The sequence below is a fragment of the Muntiacus reevesi genome, chromosome X, assembly GCF_963930625.1.
Source record: "Muntiacus reevesi chromosome X, mMunRee1.1, whole genome shotgun sequence".
Taxonomy (NCBI): domain Eukaryota; kingdom Metazoa; phylum Chordata; class Mammalia; order Artiodactyla; family Cervidae; genus Muntiacus; species Muntiacus reevesi.
The window spans coordinates 149020154-149046313 of NC_089271.1; the positions used below are offsets into that span (position 1 = coordinate 149020154).

The following is a 26160-nucleotide window of genomic DNA, read 5'->3' on the forward strand; positions in this document are numbered from 1 at the left end:
CTGAGCTCCAAAGAATTGATGCTTTTGAACTGTGGTGTTGGAGAAGACTCTTGAGACTCCCCTGGACTGCAAGGAGATCCAGCTAGTCCATCCTAAATGAAATCAGTCCTGAATATTCATTGGAAGGATTGATGCTGAAGCTGAAGTTCCAATACTTTGGCCACCTGATGCGAAGAACCGACTCATTGGAAAAGACCCTGATGCTGGGAAAGATTGAAGGCAGGAGGAGAAGGGGACGACAGAGGATGAGATGGTTGGATGGCATCACTGACTGAGTGGACATGAATTTGGATAAACTCTGGGAGTTGGTTATGGACAGGGAAGCTTGGCGTGCTGCAGTCCATGGGGCAGCAAAGAGTCAGACACGATTGAGTGACTGAACTGATATATAATTTATAATTTTTACCAAGTATTGTATGTGTCTAAGGCTTTTCAGGATTTGTGATGATAATCATATATGTATTAATATTATATACCATATTAATAAGTAATATATGTATATGTTTACTATTATTACTATTACTATTATTATCTGTTATGTATTATTATCACTAATATTAAAACAACCTTTTATTCTTGGAATAAATTCTACTTTGTGACTGGATGCTGATAATATTTTATTTAGAACTTTTATATCAACACTCAAAGGTAATATTGGTCTCTCTTTCTTCTGTGAGACAGTCTTTAAATGTTTTTTTTATCTCTTATGGAGTTATTTTTGGTAATCTTTGCTTTCCTAGGAAATTATCCCTATCATCTAGGTTTTGAAATTTATTTGCATGAGGTCTGCAAAGTAGTCTGTTTTTTAATAATTATTTTTTATTGGAGTACATTTAATATACAATGCTTTGTTAGTTTCAGGTGTACAGCAAAGTGAATCAGTTATACATATATCCACTCTTTTTTTGGATTCTTTCCCCGTATAGGTCATTACTGAGTGTTAAGTGGAGTTTCCTGTACAGTAGGTCTTTATAGTTATTTTATATATAGTAGCGTGCATGTGTCAAGGCCATCCCATGTGGCACTACTGGTAAAGAACCCACCTGCCAATGCATGAAACATGAGTCATGTTCGATTCCTGGGTTGGGAAGATCCCCTGGAGGAGGGCATGACAACCCACTCCAGTATTCTTGCCTGGAGAATCCCGTGGAGAGAGAAGCCTGGCAGGCTACAGTCCATAGGGTCGCAAAGGGTCAGACACGACTGAAGCAACTTAGCACACCATGCACACACACACACACACACACACATCATATCTTTTTTATCCATTCATCTGTTGATGGACATTTAGGTTGTTTCAGTTTCCTGGCTATTGTAAGTAGTGCTGCTATGAACATATGGGTGCATGTATCTTTTCAAATTATAGTTCTAAATATATGCCTGGAAATGGGACTGCAGGGTCATATGGTAGCTCCATTTTTAGTTTTTTGAGGAACCTCCATACTGTTCCCTGTAGTGGCTACACAAGTTTACATTCCCACCAGCAGTGTAGGAGGGTTCCCTTTTCTCCACACCCTACCCAGCATTTGTTATTTGTAGACCTTTTAATGTTGGTCATTCTGACCAGTGTGGGCTGGTACCTCATTGCAGTTTTGATTTGTATTTCTCTAATAATTGGCGATAATGAGCATCCTTTTATGTGCCTGTTTCATGTACCTGTTAACTCTTTACTCATTGCCTTACTTTTCTTTGGACCTATTAAAACACTACTTCATTGAGATTTTATCTAGGGAATTCCCTAGTGTTGAAGACTCAGTGCTTCCACTGTAAGGGGCATGGTTTCCATCCCTGGTAGGGGAACTGAACTGAGATCCCACATGCCCTGGGGTTGGCCAAAAATAAATAAATTTTATCTAACTCCCACCAAGACATGTAATAACACCTTTATTTCTTTTTTGAGCCTGAACTTTGTTTCTTCTCTGAAGGACCATGTGTAAAGTTCAGTTTTTGTTTTCAGATTTGAGCGATTTGATTGCATTTTAAGATGGACATCTGAGTACATATAATAATGGAACAGTTTAAAATTCTGTAGAAAGATTTATGATTATTCACTAAGAATGGTTTACTTTACCCTTTAATGAATAGCAACAAGACCTTTTGATCAGTCAGATGTCTTAGTAAAATTGTTTTAATGATTTAGGTGGAAATGTCTCTAAGGGACAGTTTGAAACCATGACTATATGTCATTTGTAACTTTAGCTATTGGTTGAGCTTGCACACGTAATACCTTCTAGGATTTCAATCAAATGGTAAAAGATATTGACACTTTTCATATCATTTAAAATTGCAGTGGTTGTGCTATGGGAATTAAAATATGAAATATGAAGACCTGTAAAATACACAGTAAGCAGATAGTTTGGATTAACTAGGTACAGAAAATACAGTATTCTTTTTCATAAGAAAGTTGAATAGAGAAAACAGCATTTTCCATATTCTTATTTCTAAAAGACTTTCTAATATAATAGCAAGTGAAAAGAGAGATTTTTCTACTGAAAGGGCTGTCCTAACTCTTCTGTTTAGCCACACTTGCATAGGTATTTTCAATTTCTTTGTCTTCTGGACACGTGTGGGTAAATTCTTCACGGGCGTAGGCATTGTGGAGATAGCGCCAGACTCCTGAGAATTCTACTGGAATGTCAAAGTCACGGTATTTCTTTGCAGCAACCTAGGGTTTAGGGAAAAAAAAAAGAGGAAAAGCAGTTGATAGTGAGGGGCATCAGTAACATGCTGACTGTGTAAAAATATATCTCAAAGGTCCAGATCATTGAGGACATGTTATCTACACAAAAAGTACAAAATAAATGTAAAGAATCTTGGTTTTACTATTTTAATGTTTTTTCTACATACGTAAACAAAACTTTATGCTTGTAATTATTTTTGTATTTATGCTATATTTAATTATAAATCTATTTAGAAGAAGGAAGCACAGATAAAGAGCTTCTATCTCTTCACTGGACTATGAGTTTGTTTAGGGTTCCAACAGTGTCTTACTCCTCAACAATTCTGTGCAATGGGTACCCTTGTTTTATAGACAAGACAGTGGAAAACACCTTCTGATTTAAGAAGAAAGAAGCAAGAAGTGTTTATGCTTCCCAGTGGAGGTCATTATGGATTTTTCCTCTGAGGAGAAAAGGAGACATACACTACGCATATCAATGATGACAAATCAATAATATAAAAACCTCACACTGAATGGTCACTGTGCTTCTTGCTGGCGACTCCCCAGACCCTTCTCAATCATCCAGCCTACCCTGTAAAGACTTACTTTAATAATGTGCAGTTTGGGTAACAAACTGCAGTCAGCCAGGGTCAGTTGATCGCCATCCAAGAACAATCTTCTGGAGACTGTGAGTTCTTCAGCACTGTCTGGATCAATTTCATCCAGAAGTGGGGTGTTCAAGTAGTCATCCAGACGCTTAAATTCTTTAAGCAGAGATTTTTCAAAGGCTGAGGCAATGAAATCATAGGGTTACGTATACATTTGTTATCTTCATGGCTGAATACATTCTCAATATGCACTTCTCACATTAAGATATCTCTGTCCTTTCACATTGCTTACACTGACTCTTCAAAATCTATATATTTAACTAGAATGCTCAACTACACACTGATAAGACAGAGGCAAATGTTTAATCAAATGGCGAGTGGAAATATTTTTGGACTTTTCTTGAGGAAGTACATTGGGAGGAGAGTCAAAGAAAGAAAGGTGATGCATATTATTACTAGAGGAGAGTCAGAAAGTGGGAAAAGAGACTCATAGCTCTCCTGATTCAGAGGATAGTAAACCTGTTCAAGAGTGTTTGTGGGAAATGGCAGCTGCTATGGTTTAAGAAACCTTAAAGGTACACACAGCTGGGAGAGTTGGAGGGTTAAGAAATACAATCCTGCAGTTAGTTCACATTTGACATGCCAATGTTCTAGTTGAGCTAATTTGGTGATTACTATATTGAATATTAGGTTATAAATCCAATAAAACTTCATTCAAGGGAATTTCAGAAGAGAGGAAAGAGAACGAGATGAAGAGTATTTCTCAATATATATTATATATTCAGGAAAATCCTATTTTAGCTGAGTCAGAATGTGATTGTGAGCATGTGAGAGAAACAAAAAGATTTAAATAAAGGTGTCTTACTCTTATTTGCCTCCTTTTGTGTATTCTTAATGTATGCAGAAAACTTGGCAAAGAGATTACAGCCCACATCAAAGGACTCCTTGTTCCTGGGACTCAAGTGAGGATACCTTAAAAAGAAACATCACTGCACATAACATTCACATATAACAAGGCATACACCAGGTGTCCTAGCTTGCACTCTACTGAGAATAGAAATTTTGGAAAATCGTGCTGGAAACTGAAGGTCCTGAGAAACCTTTCATTGAAAATATGTCTTTTTCCCAGTCTGAGAATAATGTTTAAAATTCACTGGGAAATCAGCTGTTTGGAATTCAAAGTTCCTTTATCTGTGAAAACAATGTTTCAAATGACTGTCGGGTCCCCATGGTAGTGGTTTAGTCACTAAGTCATGTCCAACTCTTGTGACCCCATGGACTGTAGCCCACCAGGCTCCTCTGTCCATAGGATTTTTTCCAGGCAGGAATACTGGAGCGGATTTCCATTTCCTTCTCCAAGGGATCTTCCTGACTCAGGAATCAAACCCAGGTCTCCTGCATTGCAGGCACATTCTTTACCACCTGAGCTATGAGGGAAACGCCCCATACTTGATCCTAAAAACCTGTTTGACAGAAGATAAGTAGTACAAAAAAACATGGCTTCAAATAACAAAACACATAAAAGTGTAAAGAGGAGAAAGTGGGGAAAGAAGCGAAGATGTCTTCCTCTTAGTAATACAAAGTTAGTTTAGCATAATACAATAAAATAATGTAATAATGTAATTCACCACATTAACAAATGAACGAAAGCTGTATGATCATGAACAGATGCCTGAAAAGTGTTCAGTGAAAATAAATAAATCAACTCCTATTCATAAAACCCTGCACTAGCAACTAGAAACGGTTGGGTCCAATATTTAACCATCTTCCTTGATTCTTCTTTTTCTCCATCCCTGCATTTGATTCATTAGCAAGTCCAGCCAGCCTACCTTTCAAAATTTATCTATAATCTGTCCACAACTTGCCACATCCACTGCTTCCTGCCTGCTCCCAAGCCTATATTACTGCAACTGTTTTTGATTACAGTAATTCCCCAACGTATGAACCTTCAAGTTTCAAACATTGGGTGGAGAGGGAGGTGGGAGGGGGGATCAGGATGGGGAATACATGTAAATCCATGGCTGATTCATGTCAATGTATGACAAAAACCACTACAATATTATAAAGTAATTAGCCTCCAACTAATAAAAATAAATGAGAAAAAAAAACTTTCAAAGATATGAGCTAGATCTGCAGGAGGATGACTTCATTGAACTCCTTGCTGTGCAACACAAGGAGCTCACTAATGAAGACCTGATGGAATTGGAGGGTCAGAGAAAGGACAGAGAGGCCAGAGGAATAAGTAAGTGAAGAACGGATGAGGTTTATGACACAGCAAATGGCAAGGGGATTTTCTTTATTTGAGGAGGGACTGTTAGCTTTTGAAACCCAGGACCTGAACCTAGAATGCTACATGAATGTTGCAGCAGGTGTTCAGAATGCAATCCACTGCTACTGTGTCATCTATGGAGAAAAATAGAGTAACTACCTGACATCACCATACTGTTTCTTCAAGAAGGTGGATAGAATTGAGTCCAGCAAGGAGCCAGACACTGTGGCATCAATGCAGGTGTGAATGACATTGCAGCTCGCCCTCTGTCTCCTACTGCTCTTGACATTTCGGCTCTACTATCTCCCATCTTGTCCCCTTCCTCTAGTCAGTAACCCTTCTTGCCTGTTCACTGGATGCCAGATGTTGTACTGCACTACTGCACTTTTCAAGGTGCTGTGCTGTAGATTAAAAATGTTCCCTTTATTTTTTCATGCTTGTTTATGTTTTATATATTATTTGTGTGATAAGTATTAAAAACATATTACAATACAGTACTATATAGCTGATTGTGTTATTGGGGGGGGTGTGTGCTCAGTGGTGTCTGACTCTTTGCAACCCATGGACTGTAGCTCACCAGGCTCCTCTGATCATGGGATTTTATAGGTTATTGGGTACATAGCTCAGTCGGTAAAGAATCTGCCTGCAATGCAGGAGACCTGGGTTGAATTCCTGGGTGAGGAAGATCCTCTGCAGAAGGAAATGGCAACCCACTCCAGTATTCTCACCTGGAGAATCCCATAGACAGAGGAACCTGGCAGGCTACAGTCCATGGGATCACAAGAGTCGGACATGACTTAGCGACTAAACCACCACCACCAGGCTAACTTCACTGGACTTACAAACAAATTGGTCTACGAACATGCTCTCAGAACAGAACTTGTTTGTATGTAGGGAACTTCCTGAATCCTCCCTGTCCCATGCTTGTCCCTCACACTCTCAGAATATTCTGCACCTGCTACCAGAGCCCAAGTCTTCACAGCGGTGTGATCTGATCCCACCTTACCTCTCTGCTCTCATCTCTCTCCACTCTCTCCCTTATTCCCATTGACCACCTTGCTTTTCTTCTAATAGGCCTGACAAGGTCCCACCACAGGTCCTTTTCACTTGATCTGCTTTTACATAAAGAGCTTTCCCTTGTATATGCACATGGCCTGCTTCCCTCTTCTTTCAGGTCTTTTAATCTGATATTTCCTCCTAAGTGAGGCCTTTCACTGGCCACCTTATCTGACATTGCAACCTCTCCCTTGTCCCATACACCCACTACTTCCCTCCCTTGCTTTACTTTTTTCTTCATATTTATCATCATCTAAAATAGTTAATAGTTTGCTTTTTCTCTTGCTTATTTGCTGTCTTCCCTAACTAAAATGTAAGTTCTGCTAAGGCAGAGATTTGCCCATTTTATTCACTGATGTGTCCCAAATGCCCAGAGTAGTACCTGACACATAATAAGTATTCAGTAAATATTTGTTAAATGATTACATGAATCAATTAATTTCTTTAACTTGGTCAAATGTATCCATCAATAACTTTCAGCAAGTATCATTTTAAATGGTGAAATGTTACAACTATTCCCTTTAAAATCAGTAAAGGATGAGGATAATCATGATAACTATGGCTCTTCAATATTGTGCTTGAATGTACTAACTTGTGAGACAAGGAAAAACACCATTCTGGGGGTGACTACATTTTGTACATAAAGTTTAGGCAACAAGACAGAAATGCCTATGATTGCTATTATAGTTGACATTTTCTGAGGTTTTAGCAAGTGGAGAAAAACAACAACATAAAGCAATCAGCATAATTATTGGAAGAGAAGTAACAATATAACTGTATACCTATAAAAAGCAAGAAAAGATTGCCTTTTCTAGCCAAAATAATTGCTAGAATTAATGAGATATTTTGATAAGGTGGCTAAATACAAATCAGACATTAAAGAAGTAGCCATAACAAAATGTATATTAGTAACATATTCCACTTACAAAAGTGACAAATATATAAAATATTTAGAAATAATTTAATATGAAAGGTATAGAACCAAAATAAAAACAGAACTCTACAAAATTTCATCAAATGACACAAGACACTTAGGACAACCTGAGTGTCCATCAGTGGATGAATGAAGAGATGTGGTTCTATTCTCTCTCTCACCCCCCCCCACACACAAATACAATGGGTATTAGCCATGAAAAAGGAGGAAATTCTGCCATTTGTGCCCACATGAATGGATCTTGTGAACATTATGGTAAGTTGGACAGAGAAAGACAGTTACTATATGATATCACTTACATATGGCATCTTAAAAAGCCAAACTCATAAAAATAGAGAGTAGAATGGAGGTCACAAGAGAGAGGATGGGGGAAGAAAGAATCAGTAAGATGTTATTTAAAAGTAAAAACTTGCAACTAGTATATAAATAAGTTTAGGAAATTGAATCCACTGCCTAGTGATTATAGTCAATAATATTGTATTATAAACTTCAAAGTTGCTAATACAGTAGATCTTAACCATTATTACCACTAAAAATAAATGATAATTATGTGATGGAATAGAGGTATTAGCTAGTGCTAGGTGGATAAACATACGGCTATATGTAAATGTATTGAATCAACATGTTTTATACTTTAAACTTACACAATGTTATGTGACAACTATACTTCAACATTTTTCAGACACATTTTTTAATGACTGTATGGTATTCCATTGTATGGAGACATGAAAATTCATTGCTAATTCTGAAGTTTTGAAGTTTAACAAAAGATACAGAGAATAGCATACAAAAAAGAAATGCCCATGTACCCACCATCCATATTTACTAAAAGCCAACATTTTGCCTTTAAAAAAGACTTGAATGAGCCTTCTACTGGGCATGTGGGCAGTGGCTCCTGAGGGATCTTTCAGAGAGAGTTGAGATCTGCTGGAAAGACATCAGTGGGGACCCAAGCTATTATACACTGGGAACCAGAAATTTACTTGAGATCACAAGTTAGCGGAAATGCAAGCTAAAGTATCAGTGAGATATCACTAAACCCATCTGAGTGTCACAGATGTTAAAAGAATGATAATGTATAGTATTAAAGATATGTAGAAAAAGTGTATCCTTATATTCTAATGGATAAAGCTGTAAATTTTTTTTAAAAGATACATACCACTTGAATTTTGTTCCTGCGAATCTATTCCACAGGAATAAAAACACCAGTACATAAGGACACATGAGCAAGGATGTTATTTATAGCAGTTTGTACTGATAAAAAAACTGGAAGGAAAGGGAATGTCCATCAGTAGAGGAATCGTTTGGCAATTTGCAGCACAATTGTAGTAAGCATAAATCTACACTAGTGGAGTTGATGAATATTAAAAACTTTTTCTGAAGTCAGATAAGCAAGATGCAAGTAAGCATAATTATGCTTACTATTATTGTGTTTATATGAGCATAAAAAGGGTATGGAAACATATACCACAGATTATTTTTCATTAGTTACCTTTGGAAGCAAGAAAAGGTTTGGGAGCAAGTGGTTTGAAGGGATTCAGTAGTAGAGGAAGATGGATGAGGAGAAAATAACAAAATTAGACTCAATACTTATAAGACAAACTTGGAACAAGTGCTTAAAATACAGGAAGCCATCACTAATGGATGAAAGAGACAAAGCATAGGAACACAGAAAAGAATCTGAAATAGTATCCCTAGTTTCTTAGGTAGGAAGAATTTTGTACTGATAGACCCTTTTATTTATAATGTATACATTAACATTAAAAGACTTTATTTTTTAGAGCAGTTTTAAGCTTACAGCCAGACTTCTGACTGATGAAAACTGTGAGATAATAAATGTGTGATATTTTAAGACACTGAGTTTGTTGAACAACAATAAAAAATGAATACAGTAGTCTTATTTTTTTCAGACACTATCCTGGGTGGGCAGAGACATAGAGCTGTCATTCAAGTGTAGACAGTGCAGTTATGGCCTCTGGCTAATTGAGAGATATCTGTTTCCTGGATTTCTTGTGTTAGGTATGTTCTCCCTTCATGTCATCAGTGATATAATAAGCTAGTCTTCATCAATCCTCATGGACTTTACAGTGCTATTATCCCATACCCTCACTCCCAACCCTCCAAGTGTTTCTTCTCTATTTCTAGACTACAGAGAATTTACTTTTTTAAATTTAAGTAAGTTATGCATTTTAAAAATAATTTAAAATATTATATTGATGGTCTTTGTGTCTTTGAGGTCAAAGGGGGAAGTTTATGCATGATAGATATAATATTTCTCCCCTGTAGAACTAAGAGATCAGACTGAATTAAAGCCTATTTCAAAATTCTAGATCTTCTGAGGGCTCTACAATAAAATAAGTCTGATTTCTACCAGTGTAAGTGTCCCCAAACCTCATTATGGATCAGACAATGTGGCTAAAATTAAATTTCATTTCTAACACACTACTTGCATCTCATAAAGCTTTAATATATGTAAAAGTTTTCTAATAATACATGGAGTGATCAGGGTGGATCTTTGCAAACTTTTATAGAAAGAGCAAAATAGAGCTCTGAAATAGGCTATTCAGGTATGACCTAAGTCAAATCCCTTATGATTATACAGTAGAGGTGATGAATAGATTCAAGGAATTAGATCTGATAGAGTGCCTATAGAACTATGGATGGAAGTCCGTAACTTTTTACAGGAGGTGGTGACCAAAACCATTGCAAAGAAAAAGAAATGCAAGAAGGTAAAGTGGTTGGGTGAGGAATATTTACAAATAGCTGAGAAAATAAGAGAGGCAAAAAGCAAGGGAGAAAGGGAAAAATATAACCAACTGAATGCAGAGTTCCAGACAATAGCAACAAGAGGTAAGAAGGCCTTCTTAAATGAACAATGTAAATAGAGAAAAACAACAGAAAGGGAAAGACTAGAGATCTCTTCAAGAAAGTTAGAGATACCAAAAGAACATTTCATGCAAAGATGGGCATGATAAAGGACAGAAACTGTATGGACTTAACAGAAGCAGAACAGATTAAGAAAAGGTGGGAAGAATACACAGAGGAACTATGCAAAAACGATCTTCATGACTCAGATAACCATGATGGTGTGGTCACTCACCTAGAGCCAGACATCCTGGAGTGTGAAGTCAAGTGGGCCTTAGGAAGCATTACTACAAACAAAGCTAGTGGATGTGATGGAATTCCAGTTGAGCTATTTCAAACCCTAAAAGATGATGCTGTGAAAGTGCTGTACTCAATATGCCAGCAAATATGGAAAACTCAGTAGTGGCCACAGGACTGGAAAAGGTCAGTTTTCATTCCAATCCAAAAGAAGGACAATACCAAAGAATGCTCAAACTACCGTATAAATGTGCTCATCTCACATGCTAGTAAAGTAATGCTCAAAATTCTCCAAGCCAGGCTTCAACAGTATGTGAACCATGAACTTTCAGATGTTCAAGCTGGTTTTAGAAAAGGCAGAGAACCAGAGATCAAATTGCCAACATCCGGTGGAGCATCAAAAAACCAGGAGAATTCCAGAAAAACATCTACTTCTGCTTCATTGACTACACTAAAGTCTTTGACTCTGTGAGTCACAACAAACTGAAAAATTCTTCAAGAGGCGGGAATACCAGACCACCTTACCTGCCTCCTGAGAAACCTGTATGTGAGTCAAGAAGCAACAGTTAGAACTGAACATGGAACAACTGACTGGTTTACAACTGAGCAAAAAGTATGACAAGTCTGTATATTTTCACCCTGCTTATTTAACTTATAGGTAGAGTACATCATGTGAAATGCTGGGCTGGAATCAAAATTGCCAGGAAAAGTGTAAACAACTCACTGGAAAAGACCCCGATTCTGGGAAAGACTTATGGCAAAATTGGAAAAAAGCGTGGCAAAGGATGGGGTGGTTAAATAGCATCACTGACTCACTGGACATAAATCTGAGCAAACTCTGGGAGACAGTGAAGGACAGGGGAGCCTGGAGTGCTGCAGCCCATCAGGTTGCAAAGTGCCAGACACGACTTAGCAACTGAGTAACAACAACAAAACACAAGTTCTAATCATATATGGAGTGATCAGGGGTATCTTTGCAAGCTTTTCTAGAAAGAGCAAAACTGAAAAAAAGATGTTTAGAAAAATACTCAATCTGCAATAATAAGTCAATAAAATAGATCATCTCAAGAACAATAATATCCTGTAAAAATGCTGTACCTTGGAGGAGCCAGTGTCTGCTCTAGAAACTCCTCAATTTTAATGAAGTCTGTTTTCAACTCCTTGTTATATACCAGGAAGGGAGGATTGGTGCCTGGGGCTAAGTCCTTCAGCTCTTCAGGCTTTCTATAATTAATGAAAATAAGCAGAGTTATTCTTCTAGATAAAGTACATATTATGCAAACACCAAGATTGTATCGGTGTCTACTGATTTTAACCCCCTGATTTCTCTTACCTGGTCATGTCAACAGTAGTCACATTGAATTTAACTCCTTTAAGCCAGAGGATCATAAAAAGGCGTTGACTAAAGGGACAATTTCCAATACTCTCCCCATCACTTCCAGCCTATTAAGACAAAGAGAGGCTTCATTCATTCATTTGCTCAACAAGTATTTATTGACTGCTTACTGTGAAATGAGTTAGTTGCTAGAGACAGAGTTGGAAGTCCTTAATCTCAAGGATTCTACAACCTTTGGGCAGAGAGTGCTAATGAAGCAAATAATTTTATTGTATGTAAAAATTACAAGTGTGATGAGTATTAATAATGATAAATTTTATGCATTACCAAAATTTATATGACCATTTCAGATATTCCAAAATTTTGTTACTCTAAATACTTCAGTAACAAATGTTTCCAAGCATACAACTTGTTCCATTTCTAAGATTATATATTTAGAATTCATCTTTAAAACCAGAATGCTGACTAAACATTATTTACATTTTCCATTTTGATAGATCCTGCCAAATTTCTTTCTTGAAAGATGTGTTCCATATTTTCATTGGATATTTGATTTCCTTATTCTGTGAATTGTTTGTTCATGACAATTTAATATTTTTTATTAAGATTATGACTTTTTCATTATTAGTTTGGAAAAATTATTTGTCTACTAAAGCCACTAACTCTTTCAATACATGTTACACGTACTTTTTTGAAGTCTCATGTAAAATTAAAATTTTAAATAAAATCTTATACTGTTTTCCTTTGTAAAATCTGTTTTTTCTGATATGCTTATACAGCTGTTATATACATCAAAATTGCAAAGAAAATATTTTCTTATTTTGTTTTACTGTAAAGATGTCCTCTCGTGTTTTTTCTAGTACCTTTATGGTTTCCTTTTTACATTTGTTTCATCTATTAATATCTAGAATTTATTTTCACATAAGGAGCATATTGGGACTCCAACTTTATTATTTTTATTATTTTACAAATAGATACATGCGCCTGTATGTTCATTGCAGCCTTATTTACGATTGCCAAGATATGGAGTCAACTTAAATGTACATTGACAGATGAATGGATTAAGAAGATGTGGTGTGTATATACAATGGAATACTACTCAATCACAAAAAGAAGGAAACAACACCATTTGCAGCAACAAGGATGGACCTAGAGATTATCATACTAAGTGAAGTAAGCCAGACAAAGACAAACATAGATATCACTTATATGTGGAAACTAAAATATGACACAAATGAACTTACCTGTAAAACAGAAACAGGCTTACAGATGTAGAGAACAGACTGGTCGCCAAGTGGGGTGGTGAGGGAGGGATGGAGTGGGAGTTTGGGGTTAGCAGATGGAAATTATTATTAGATGAAGTCATTAAGGTTGAACCCTTATGATGGGATTAATGGCCTTGTAAGAAGGGATCAGAGAGCTCCCTCCCTTGCATTGCTCTTTCTTCACTTTCCCCTACAACCATGCGTGCAAGTTTGCAGCAAAGAAGGCACATATCTATCATAAACCAGGAAGAGTGTTCTCACCAGAAACTGACCATTCTGCCACCTTGATTTTGGACATAATTCTTATATTTTGGTAAGTTTTCTTTTTCTTGGCAGTGACTGCAACAGAGGAAATAGTGTTCATTGTTGCTCTTTTTGGCATCTGAGAGTGAAGAGATATGGGAAGAAACAACCAGTCTTGGCAGTCTGAACTTCTTTTGTAACAGAAGTCAGACTAGAGATCCAATCATAACTGGGGTTAGTGAATGGAATCTTGATTATGGGTGGGAGGCAGGAAGAACAATAAAGTCTGATAATAGTTACAGCAGGAAGGGTGGGTTGCTTTTAGTAAAAGGAAAGGCAGAACACTAAGGTGTGGGGGAAATGCAGTACAATTTTACAGGAAAACTGTAACTTTTTCTGTTGTTTATAATAATGCTGATTTAAAGTGCCACTACACAAAACGTATGAATATACAATAGAGAAAAAGACAGTCTCTTTTCAATAAGTGGTACTGTGAAAACTGGACAGCTACATGTAAAATAATGAAATTAAAATATTCTCTAAAACCTTAAACAAAAATAAACTCAAAATGGATTAAAGGCCTGAATGTAAGACAAGATACTATAAATCTCTTAGATGAAACTTAAGCAAAACACTTTATGACATAAATAGAGGTAAGATCTTTTTGGATCCACCTCCTAGAATAATGAAAATAAAAGCAAAAATAAACAAATGGGATATAATTAAATATAAAAACTTTTGCACAGCAGAGGAAACCTTAAACCAGAGAAAAACACAACCCATAGAATGGGAGGAAATACTTGCAAATGAAGCAAACTGACAAAGGATTAATCTCCAAAATATAGAAACAGCACAAGCAGCTCAGTATAAAAAACCAAACAGCCCAATCAAAAAGTGGGCATAAGATCTAAATAGACATTTCTCTAAAGAAAGCATACAGATGGCTTATAATCACATGAAAAGATGTTCAACATCTCTCATTATTAGAGAAATGCAGATCAAAACTACAACAAGTATTACCTCACACTGGCCAGAAGGGCCATCACCAAACAATCTACAAACAATAAATGCTGGAGAGGATGTGAAGAAAAGGGAACCCTCCTATACTGTTGGTGGGAATGTAAGTTGGTGCATTCACTATGGAGAACAGTATGGAAGTTCCTGAAAAAACTAAAAATAGAACTACCATCTGACCCAGCAATCCCAGCCCTTAGCATATATTCAGAGAAGACTAAAATCTGAAAAGGTACATGCACTTCAGTGTTCATTGCAGCACTATTTACAATAGCCAGTACATGGAAGCAAACTAAATGTCCATTGACAGATGGATGGATAAAGAATATGTGGTATATATATATGTATATATATATATATATATATACATATATATATGTATATACAAAGGAATATTACTCAGCCATTAAAAGGGATGAAGTAATGCCATTTGCAACAACACATATGGACCTAGAGATTGTCATACTGAGTGAAGTAAGCCAAATATCATATGATATTGCTTATATGTGGAATCTAAATATGTTGGAAATGAACTTATTTACCAAACATAAACAGAGTCACAGACTTAGAGAATAAACTTATGGTTACCAAGAGGGAAGGTGGGAGGAGGGATAAACTGGGAAATTGGGATGGACATTGACACACTGCTATATTTCAAATGGATAACCCAACTTTAAATGATACAATCAACCAGTTAGACCTAATTGATATCTATAGGACATTTCACCCCAAAACAATGAATTTCACCTTTTTCTCAAGTGCATATGGAACATTCTCCAGTATAGGTCACATCCTGGGCCATAAATCTAGCCTTGGTAAATTCAAAAGAATTGAAATCATTTCAAGCATCTTTTCGGATTGCAATGGTAAGATTAGATGTCAACTACAGGAAAAAAAACTATTCAAAATGCATAAATATGGAGGCTAAAAAACACACTTCTGAATAACCAACAAATCATGGAAGAAATAAAAAACGAAATCAAAATATGCATAGAAACAAATGAAAATGAAAACACGACAACACAAAACCTATTGGATTCAGCAAAAGCAGTGCTAAGGGGAAGGTTCATAACAATACAAGCTTATCTCAAGAAACAAGAGAAAAATCAAGTAAATAACCTAACTTTACACCTAAGGCAACTAGGAAAAGAAGATATGAGAACCCTAGGGCTAGTAGAATGAAAGAAATCATAAAAAATTAGGGCAGAAATAAGTGAAAAAGGAACAAAGAGACTATAGCAAAAAATCAACAAAACTAAAAGCTGGTTCTTCAAGAAGATAAATAACATAGACAAACCATTAGCCAGACCCATCAAAAAAAAAGGCAGAAGAATCAAATCAACAAAATTAAAAATGAAAATGCAGAAATCAAAACAGACAGCACAGAAATACAAAGGATCATAAGAGACTACTATCAGCAACTATATGAAAATAAGATGGGCAACTTGGAAGAAATGGACAAATTCTTAGAATAGTATAACCTTCCAAAACTGAACCAGGAAGAATTAGAAAATCTTAACAGACCCATTATAAGCACAGAAATTGAAACTGTAATAAAAAATCTTCCAAAAAACAAAAGTCCAGGACCAAATTCAGCTTCACAGCTGAATTCCACCAAAAATTTAGAGAAGAGCTAACACCTATCCTACTCAAACTCTTCCAGAAAATTACAGAGGAAGGTAAACTCCCAAACTCATTCTATGAGGCCACTATCACCCTAATACCAAAACCAGACAAAAATGCCACAAAAAAAGAAAACTACAGGCCAATATCACTGGTGAATATAGATGCAAAAATCTTCAACAAAATTCTAGCAAACAGAATACGACAACATATTAAAAAGATCATACATCATGACCAACTGGGCTTTATCCAGGGATGCAAGGATTCTTCAATATCCACAAATTAATCAATGTGATACACCACATTAAAAATGGAAAGATAAAAACCATATTATTATCTCAATAGATGTAGAGAAAACCTTTGACAAGATTCAACATACATTTATGATAAAACCCTCCAGAAAGCAGGCATAGAAGGAACATACCTCAACATAATAAAAGCTATATATGACAAACCCTCAGCAAACATTATCCTCAATGGTGAAAAATTGAAAGCATTTCCAATAATGTCAGGAACAAGACAAGGATGCTCACTCTCACCACTACTATTCAACATAGTTTTGGAAGTTTTAGCCACAGCAATCAGAGCAGAAAAAGAAATAAAAGGAATCCAGATTGGAAAAGAGGAAGTAAAATTCTCACTGTTTGCAGATGACATGATCCTCTATATAGAAAACCCTAAAGACACCGCCAGAACAATATTAGAGCTAATCAATGAATATAGTAAAGTTGCAGGATACAAAATTAATACACAGAAATCCCTTGCATTCCTATACACTAACAGAGAGAAAACAGAAAGAGAAATTAAAGAAACAATCCCACTCATCATTGTGACAAAAAGAAGAAAATATTTAGGAATAAATCTACCTAAAGAAACAAAAGACCCATATATAGAACACTATAAAACACTGATGAAATCAAAGAGAACACAAATAGATGGAGAAATATACCGTGTTCATGGATTGGAAGAATCACTATAGTGAAAATGAGTATACTATCCAAAGCAATATATAGATTCAATGTAATCCCTATTAAGCTACCAACGGTATTTTTCAGAGAACTAGAACAAATAATTTCACAATTTGTATGGAAATACAAAAACCCTTGGATAGTCAAAGCAATCTTGAGAAAGAAGAATGGAACTGGAGGAATCAACCTGCTTGACTTCAGGCTCTACTACAAAGCCACAGTCATCAAGACAGTATGCTACTGGCACAAAGACAGAAATATAGATCAATGGAAGAAAATAGAAAGTCCAGAGATAAATCCACGCACCTATGGACACCTCATCTTTGACAAAGGAGGCAAGAATATACAATGGACAAAAGACAATCTCTCTAACAATTGGTGCTGGGAAAACTGGTCAACCACTTGTAAAAGAATGAAACTAGAACACTTTCTAACACCATACACAAAAATAAACTCAAAATGGATTAAAGATATAAATGTAAGACCAGAAACTATAAAGCTCCTAGAGGAAAACATAGGCAAAACACTCTCTGACATAAATCACAGCAGGATCCTCTATGACCCACCTCCCAGAGTAATGGAAATAAAAGCAAAAATAAACAAATGGGACCTAATTAAACTTAAAAACTTTTGCACAACGAAGGAAACTATAAACAAGGTGAAAAGACAGCCTTGAGAATGGGAGAAAATAATAGCAGATGAAGCAACTGACAAAGAATTAATCTCAAAAATATACAAGCAGCTCCTGCAGCTCAATTCCAGAAAAATAAACGACCCAATCAAAAAATGGGTCAAAGAACTAAACAGACATTTCTCCAAAGAAGACATCCAGATGACTAACAAACACATGAAAAGATGCTCAACATCAATCATTATCAGAGAAATGCAAATCAAAAGCACAATGAGGTACCATCTCATGCCGGTCAGAACAGCTGCTATCCAAAAGTCTACAAACAATAAATGCTGGAGAGGGTGTGGGAAAAAGTGATCCCTCTTACACTGTTGGTGGTAATGCAAACTACTACAGCCACTATATAGAACAGTGTGGAGATTCCTTTAAAAACTGGAAATAGAACTGCCATATGACCCAGCAACCCCAATGCTGGGCATACACACCTAGGAAACCAGATCTGAAAGAGACACGTGTAACCTAATGTTCACCGCAGCTCTGTTTACAATAGCTAGGACATGGAAGCAACCTAGATATCCATCAGCAGACGAATGGATAAGAAAACTGGTACGTATGCACAATGGAATATTACTCAGCTATTAAAAAGAATGCATTTGAATCAGTTCTAATAAGGTGGATGAAACTGGAGCCTATTATACAGAGCAAAGCATGTCAGAAATAAAAACAGCAATAGAGTGTATTAATGCATATATACGGAATTTAGAAAGATGGTAATGATGACCCTATATGTTAGACAGCAAAAGAGACACAGATATAAAGAACAGACTTTTGGACTCTGTGGGAGATGGCGAGGGCTTCCCTTGTAGCTCAGTTGGTGAAGAATCCACCTACAGTGCAGAAGACCCGGGTTTGATTCCTGGGTTGGAAAGATCCCCTGGAGAAGGAAATGGCAACCCAGTCCAGTATTCTTCCCTGGAGAATCCCATGGACTGTAGCCTGCCAGGCTCCTTTGTCCATGGGGTCGTAAGAGTTGGACACAACTTAGCGACTAAATCACCACCAGGAGAAGGCCAGGGTGGGGTGATTTGAGAGAATAGCATTGAAGCATGTATATTACCATATGTGAAATAGATGACCAGTCCAAGTTCGATGAAACAGGGCACTCAAAACTGATGCACTGGGACAAACCTGAGGGATACAATGGGGAGGGAGGTGGGAGGGGGATTCGGGACAGGGGGACACATGTACACCCATGACTGATTCATGTCAATGTATGTCAAAAATCCCCACAATATTGTAATTAACCTCCAATTATAATAAAGAAATTAATTTAAAAAATTTAAATGGATAACAAGCAAGGACCTACTGTATAGCACAGGAAACTCTGGTCAAAATTATGTAAACAACCTAAATGGGAAAAGAATCTGAAAAAAAAATGAATATGTGTCTATGTATAACTGATTCACTTTGCTGTACACCTGAAACGAAATCAACTATACTCCAATATAAAATAAAAATTACATAAAAAATAAAGTGCCATTACATAAAATGTTGGGCTTTCCAGGTGGCACTAGTGGTAAAGAACCCACTTGTCAATGCAAGAGACGCAAGAGACCTGGGTTCAGTCCCCGCGTCCAGAAGATCCACCGGAGGAGGGCATGGCAACTCATTCGAGTATTCTTGCCTAGAGAATCCTATGGACAGAGGAACCTGGCGGGCTGCAGTCCATGAGGTCACAAAGAGTTGGGCATGGTTAAGTGAGTGAGCACACACATACACAAATTGTAAAGCCTGATTGATAAATTACCTACTTCCAGCTGGCAAAGACAGGATGTGGTCATTCACCAGAAGAACATTTTCTCTTTGCATTCATGATCTAAGTTTCTAAGTGTAAAAAATAACAACTGTGACATCTGACATTTATTGAGTGTTTACCATGTTAACAACTACTGTGTCTTACATATTTATCGGATTTAATCCTTACAATGAAGATTGTTCTGTGAGGGAGGTTCTATCATTACTCTTGTTTTACAGATAAGGAAAGAGGCTCAGAGAAGCTGACTTGCTCAAGTACTCTCACCTAGACAAGAGTTGAACACATATACTCTTCTTATGTAGCAAATCCATTACTATCTATTCCAGAACCCACACTCCTTAAACACTGGTTTCTCCCAATTAATAGTTTTATTGGATTTATTATTAATCAGAAAAGGCAGAGGAACCAGAGACCAAATTTCCAACATCCTTTGAATCATAGAAAAAGCAAGAAAATCTCAGAAAAAAATCTACTTCTGCTTCATTGACTATGCTAAAGCAGACAGTGTGGATGGCAACAAACTGTGGAAAATTCTCAAAGAGATGGAAATACCAGACCATCTTACCTGCCTCCCGAGAAACCTGTATGCAGGTCAAGAAGAACTGGGCATGGAACAATAGACTGGTTCAAAATTGGGAAAGGAGTATATCAAGGTTGTATATTGTCACCCTGCTTATTTAACTTCTATGCAGAGTACATCATGTGAAATGCCAGGCTGGATGAATCACAAGCTGGAATCAATATTGCTGGGAGAATTATCAATAATCTCAGATATGAAATGACACCACCCGTTTGGCAGAAAGCGAAGAGGAACTAAAGAGCATATTGATGAAGGTGAAAGAAGAGAGGTAAAAAGCTTGCTTAAAACTCAACAGTCCAAAAACTGAGATCATGGCATCCAGTCCCATCATTTCATGGCAAATAGATGGGGAAACAATGGAAACAGTAAAAGATTTTATTTTCTTGGGCTCCAAAATCACTGCAGACAGTGACTGCAGTTATGACATTAAAATGCTTGCTCCTTGAAGAAAAGCTGTGACAAACCTAGGCAGCATGTTAAAAAGCAGGGACATTACTTTGCTGACAAATGTTTGTAGAGTCAAACCTGTGGTTTTCCTGTAGTCATGTATGGATGTGAGAGTTGGACCTTAAAGAAGGCTGAGCACCAAAGAATTGATGCTTTCAATCTGTGATGTTGGAGAAGACTCTTGATAGTTCCTTGGACAGTTAGGAGATTGAACCAGTCAAACCTAAAGGAAATCAACCCTGCATTTTCATTGGAAGGACTAATGCTGAAGCTGAAGCTCCAAAACTTTGGCCACCTGATGCCAAGAGCTGACTCATTAGAAAAGACTCAGGTGCTGGTAAAGGTTGAAGGCATGAGGTAAAAGGGATGACAGAGGATGAGATGGTTGGATGGCATCACCAACTCAATGGGCATGAGTTTGAGCAAACTCCAGGAGATGGTGAAGGACAGGGAAGTTTGGCGTGCTGCAGTCTGTGGGGTTGCAAAGAGTCAGACATGACTGAGCAACTGAACAACAACAACAAAATCTTTATGATCGTCTTTATGATAGTTCTGATTTGAAAGCAGTCTGGCTAGAGAATAGTATCGCTTTCTATCTCACATTTATCAATAAAGACAAAAATATTTTATTCAGAATTTTGGCCCAAATGTTAAAGTCTATATTGGTATGGGCTTTCCTCGTGGCTCAGATGGTAAAGAATCTGCCTGCATTGCAGGAGACCTCGGTTAAGTTCCTGGGTTGGGAAGATCCCCTGGAGAAGGGATAGGCTACCCACTCCTGTAGTCTTGGGCTTTGCTGGTGGTTCAGATGGTAAAGAATCTGCCTGCAATGCGGGAGACCTGGGTTTGATCTCTGGGTTGGAAAGATCTCCTAGAGGAGGGCATGGTAACCCATTCCAGTATTCTTGCCTGGAGAATCCCTATGAAAAGAAGAACCTGGAGGGCTACAGTCCATGGGGTTGCAAAGAGTCAGACACGACTGAGTGACTAAGCACAGCATGCATAATGTTATGTACAAATCTGTGAAAACTTACTTTTAGACTGGTAGCTGCTACTGCAGCTACTAAGTCGCTTCAGTCGTGTCCGACCTTGTGCGACCCCATAGATGGCAGCCCACCAGGCTCCTCTGTCCCTAGGATTCTCCAGGCAAGAATACTGGAGTGGGTTGCCATTTCCTTCTCCAATGCATGCATGCATGCTAAGTTGTTTCAGTCATATCTGACTCTGTGCGGCCCCATGGACAGCAGCCCACCAGGCTCCTCTATCCATGAGATTCTCTAGACAAGAATACTGGAGTGGGTTGCCATTTCCTTCTCCATTAGACTGGTAGAGTAGAGAACACAAAAACTCCATTTATCAGTGAACAGTAAACAAATAAGACAACCTCTGCATCTAGAGAAAATAAAATGTGTTCTTTTAGAAAATCCTTTCTTAGTTCCCAGATATAAATCTTGCCCAAGTCATTTAGAACTGAAAGGCAATGTTTTCACTAGCTATATGGAACACAGGGGTGTGTGTGATATGAATTCTTAATTGTGATAGGAAAAAAAATTACTTTCTTTTAGGGATCCCATCAGTGCTATTGGGAAATTGTGGTAGGTTCCCCAGAGGTAGCAGGGAAAATTGCAGAGTTATTTAATCTTTGGAAAGACACCACAGTATAAATGAGATATAGTTGCTTTTTAAGCTTTGTCATTAACATTTTCACTTCTCTCAATCCCTATTCTCACTCATAGTATCTTCCACAGATCTTCTAGAGATCTTTGGAATCAATCTTGCATGCATGCATGCTAGGTCACTCAGTCATGTCCAACTCTGCGACCCTATGGACTGTAGCCTGCTGGGCTCCTCTGTCCATGGGATTCTCCAGGCCAGAATACTGGAGTGGGTTGCTATTCCCTTCTCCAGGGGATCTTCCCAACCCAGGGGTCGAACCCACCTCTCTAATGTCTCCTGCATTACAGGCAGATTCTTTACCACTGGCGCCACTCTTTAAAGCAAAGCAAAACAAAAACCCAGACCAGATGATAGTCAAGGTTCCTTCAGAAAATCTGTGACTTGTGTCAACGTCATTAGATAAGCTTACATGTAGAGGATTTCATCTAATGAAATTCTGAGAAATTTTACTAAAAAGTGTGCCCAAGTGAAAACAATTAAGATTATGCACAGCTATTTTAATTTCCCAGGTGGTGCAGTGGTAAAGAATCTGCCTGGAAATGCATGAGATGCAAGAGATATGGGTTTGATCTCTGGGTCTGGAAGATCCCCTGGAGAAGGAAATGGCAACTCACTCCAGTAGGCTACAGTCCATGGGGTCGCAAAGAGTAGGACATGACTTAGTCAGTGAATATGCACACACAAAACAGTTATCTAAAAGGACCTTAATTTTAACCCAGCCATTTATTAGCTATGTAACCTTAGGCAAAACTACCTAGGTACTTTTTTCTTTAGTTTCTGTACCCATAAAATAGGGTTAATAATAAACCACGTAGCACAGGCCCTGCCATATAGTAAGTACTCAGTAAGTGATTAGTTTTTAACCTGAAAGTTATTGTTTCATTTAACATTTGCTCCTCCAACGTGTGACTTCCTAACTTTTACTGTCTAGATAACCACACAAATCATGGGAAGTCTATGAAGATAAACACACAGATCAGTGCCAGCAATGGGTTAGAGGAATTAGGTTGGACTGAATAAACAAGTTTGGACAAAAGAAACTAGTTACCCTATGAAGAGACTTATTACCTCTGGTTTGAAATTGGTAGGTACAAAAAGCCAGTTGGGAAGTTAAGGCTTACTTAGATTTGCTGGAATCTGGAGGTAGGAGATGGAGAAGGAAATGGCAATCCATTCCAGTACTCTAGCCTCTAGCCTGGGAAATCCCATGGACAGAGGAGACTGGAGGGTTACATTCCATGGGGTTGCAAAGAGTTGGACACAACTGAGTGACTAAACAGCAATAACAAGAGGTAGGAGAAGTGGCTCTTATGCCCCACAGTCCAGCAAACACTTACTTGGATTCTTTTTTTGTGTAGGAATTCAAGAGTCTCTCTCTCCCCCATAATTTTTTAAAGGCAGATTAACTATGTCCTTGGTGTATATATGTTTTTAAAAAAGTGAAAGTAGAAGTGTTAGTCCCTCAGTTATGTCTGACTCTTTGTGACCCCATGGACTATAGCCCGCCAGGCTCCTCTGTCCATGGAATTATCCAGGCAAGACGACTGGAGTGGGTTGCCATTCCCTCCTCCAAGGTATCTTTCTGACCCAGGGATCTAATGTCTCTTATGTCTCCTGCATTGCAGGCAGATTCTTTACTGTCTGAGTCACCAGGGTATAAAAGTATTACTTTGGCTAACAGGTATTTAATCTAATATTTGGTAAGCACACCTTATTTATGTCTTTGTAGGCCATCAAGAGGAGATGTAGTTTTAGAGGCAAATTACTTAACCTTTATTTCCTTAGCTTACTTATCTAGAAATCATGAGAACAATATTACTACCAATACTACTTATACTACTACCTTACTTTTATTAACCTATCCTCCTAAACTAAAGGAGATAATATATGTAAAGTGTTTAGAAAAGGGTCAAGCATGATATGAATTTGTTATTATTATCATCATCATCCTGAATACTTCCAATAGTAAATGAAAATATAGAGAAAATAGTTAATATAGGCAAAGATTTAGGAAACTATGTAGTTAGTTTCTACTTGGAATAACCCATTCAAATTGTTTCTTTTTCTTGATGAGCTAATTTAGAAACACATGTTCCTTTCTCCTGCTTTAGGGGTTTTCCAAAGGGCTTTTCTTAAAAGTTAAGATGTTTAAAAAAAGCCAAGGCAAAATGTCTGCTACTCACATAACAGGCACACAAACACTCCTGGCTTTCCCCTCCTATGGTGTTCATGTGACACTGCTGTGATGTTCATCCATTGTAGGAGAATTTTAGAAAGCTCTATTTGGACCATGGCTGGGAATGAGTTTCTCAGGCCATTTTTGGCCCTCTCCTCACATTCAGCCCTTCCAAAATCTATTCAATAAAACATAGATTGTGAGACCTGGAAAGAATTAAGGATCATTTTGTCAGGCTCCTTCACTGTATAGATAGAGAAACAAACAGATCCATCGTTACAAAGGAAGTCACTGAGAATAAAATTTAGTTGTTCTGACTACTAACCAGTCTAGTTGTCTTTCTACCACATCTTCTTGCTTTTTTCAGATGGGATGTTTTTCTATTGTTAAATAAGAACAGCCAAACACCCAAGCATTCTTCAAGGACTCAGAGCAGGTACCTAATTGCAAATTTATTTCCTATTTCTAGCTGAAATGTTGACTTTTTAAAAAGGAGCTGAGGTCCAGTGTCAAGAAAAATTACATTCTATATGCTGTCATTAGAGCTAGAAACTTACCTTCACAAAAAGCTCAATTTCAGGGTCTGCTTCACTGCTGGGCCTTGGGCCTGCCATCTGTCTGTTTTTAGTGGCAATTGTCAGCACTCTGCCTTCTGCACAGTCCACAGTACTCACAGATTGGTTTCTTCCAATTTTATCCAAAGGCTTAAATGCAGGTTGTGCTTTAAGAGGGAAATCCAGCTTCTAATAGTCAGAACTGGGCTAGTCTCTCTTCAAGAGGAGAGGTGCAGAAAATTCTAGATGCTTGAGAGTGGCTCTTGAATTCGTTTTCCTTCTTCCTCTTGACCTAACATTTGAATCAAGGAGGAGCCAACTGGGTGTGTATAAACTGACTGGCTAGAAGGGTGGGGGTGTTTCCAGAGACGCTTCAATGCTATGAGTCAGCATAGAGAAGCACATACAGAAAAATACACAAGCATTTTCAATATATCAAGCAGACCAGATGTTCTCTAGAGCTTCCCTTTGAATCCTGGGCTTCATGCCCAGAAAATGGCCCCTTATGCTGTTCTGTAACCTGACAGCAGCAAAAAGCTCTTCCAGGAAAAGGTCCAGAAATCATTCGGGTTTTAACATTTAACATTGAAAAGGATGTTTATCTAATGACACAGCCTTTGGTGAAAAGTGTACTTCATCAAAAGTCTCCAACCTCAATTCTACTGCTGACACAGCCAGATTTCCCTTCTGGGTTGCAAATTTTACTTCTCTTCTATAATCGGGGAATGCTCAACGGGAGGGTTGAGTCTGGGGGCGTCTTTTGCATGTTTCTCTGTTTCTGGGAATAGTGGACTCATTCTCTGTTTCTGGGAATGGTGGACTGGAAGGGATCACTTCCTAGTTTTAGTATCTGTATGAGGAACCACAAGCAGTTGTATATCTCTGCTTGTCAATCCTGGAAACAGCAGTAAAATATCCAAACCAATCACTCACTCTCTGCAGTGTTTTTGGCAGCTGTGTTTTCTGCTTGCCCGGATGAGGTGGGGTGGGGCGGATGCAGGCCCTGGGTGAATACAGTGGAGTCAAAGTGAACACGGATCCACCAGTTGGGCACCATTGTGACCCTCTCTCTACAACACCACATGTCCCCCGTGCTCATATGGGCTGTACATGCACCTGCCATTGCCCACATGTAAAGAATTTGCAGGACAACTTACAGGCTTTGGGCAAAATTTGGTCGCTGCCACACCTACAGGGTTTAA

General features: G+C 37.8%; 1 protein-coding gene across 1 annotated transcript; it reads right to left on the bottom strand.

Annotated features, from left to right (window-relative positions):
- Window positions 1-2105: 2105 nt before the first annotated feature.
- CLIC2 (chloride intracellular channel 2) lies at window positions 2106-25247 on the bottom strand. Its single transcript, XM_065916251.1, has 6 exons — window positions 24962-25247; window positions 11962-12071; window positions 11727-11852; window positions 4133-4239; window positions 3266-3447; window positions 2106-2665 (listed from the first exon to the last, which is right to left on the bottom strand). Exons 1-6 carry the CDS (start codon window positions 25016-25018, stop codon window positions 2504-2506), a joined length of 744 nt encoding a protein of 247 aa, XP_065772323.1. The 5' UTR covers window positions 25019-25247; the 3' UTR covers window positions 2106-2503.
- Between the last annotated feature and the right edge of the window lie 913 nt (window positions 25248-26160).

Coding starts and splice junctions, on each gene's coding strand:
- CLIC2 (XM_065916251.1), bottom strand. CDS start 25,018: ATGGCAGGCCCAAGGCCCAGCAGTGAAGCAGACCCTGAAATTGAGCTT. Junction 12,072..24,961: donor AAATTGAGCTTTTTGTGAAG/GTAAGTTTCTAG, acceptor TTGTCTTAATAG/GCTGGAAGTGATGGGGAGAG. Junction 3,448..4,132: donor ACAAAAGGAGGCAAATAAGA/GTAAGACACCTT, acceptor TCATTGCCTCAG/CCTTTGAAAAATCTCTGCTT.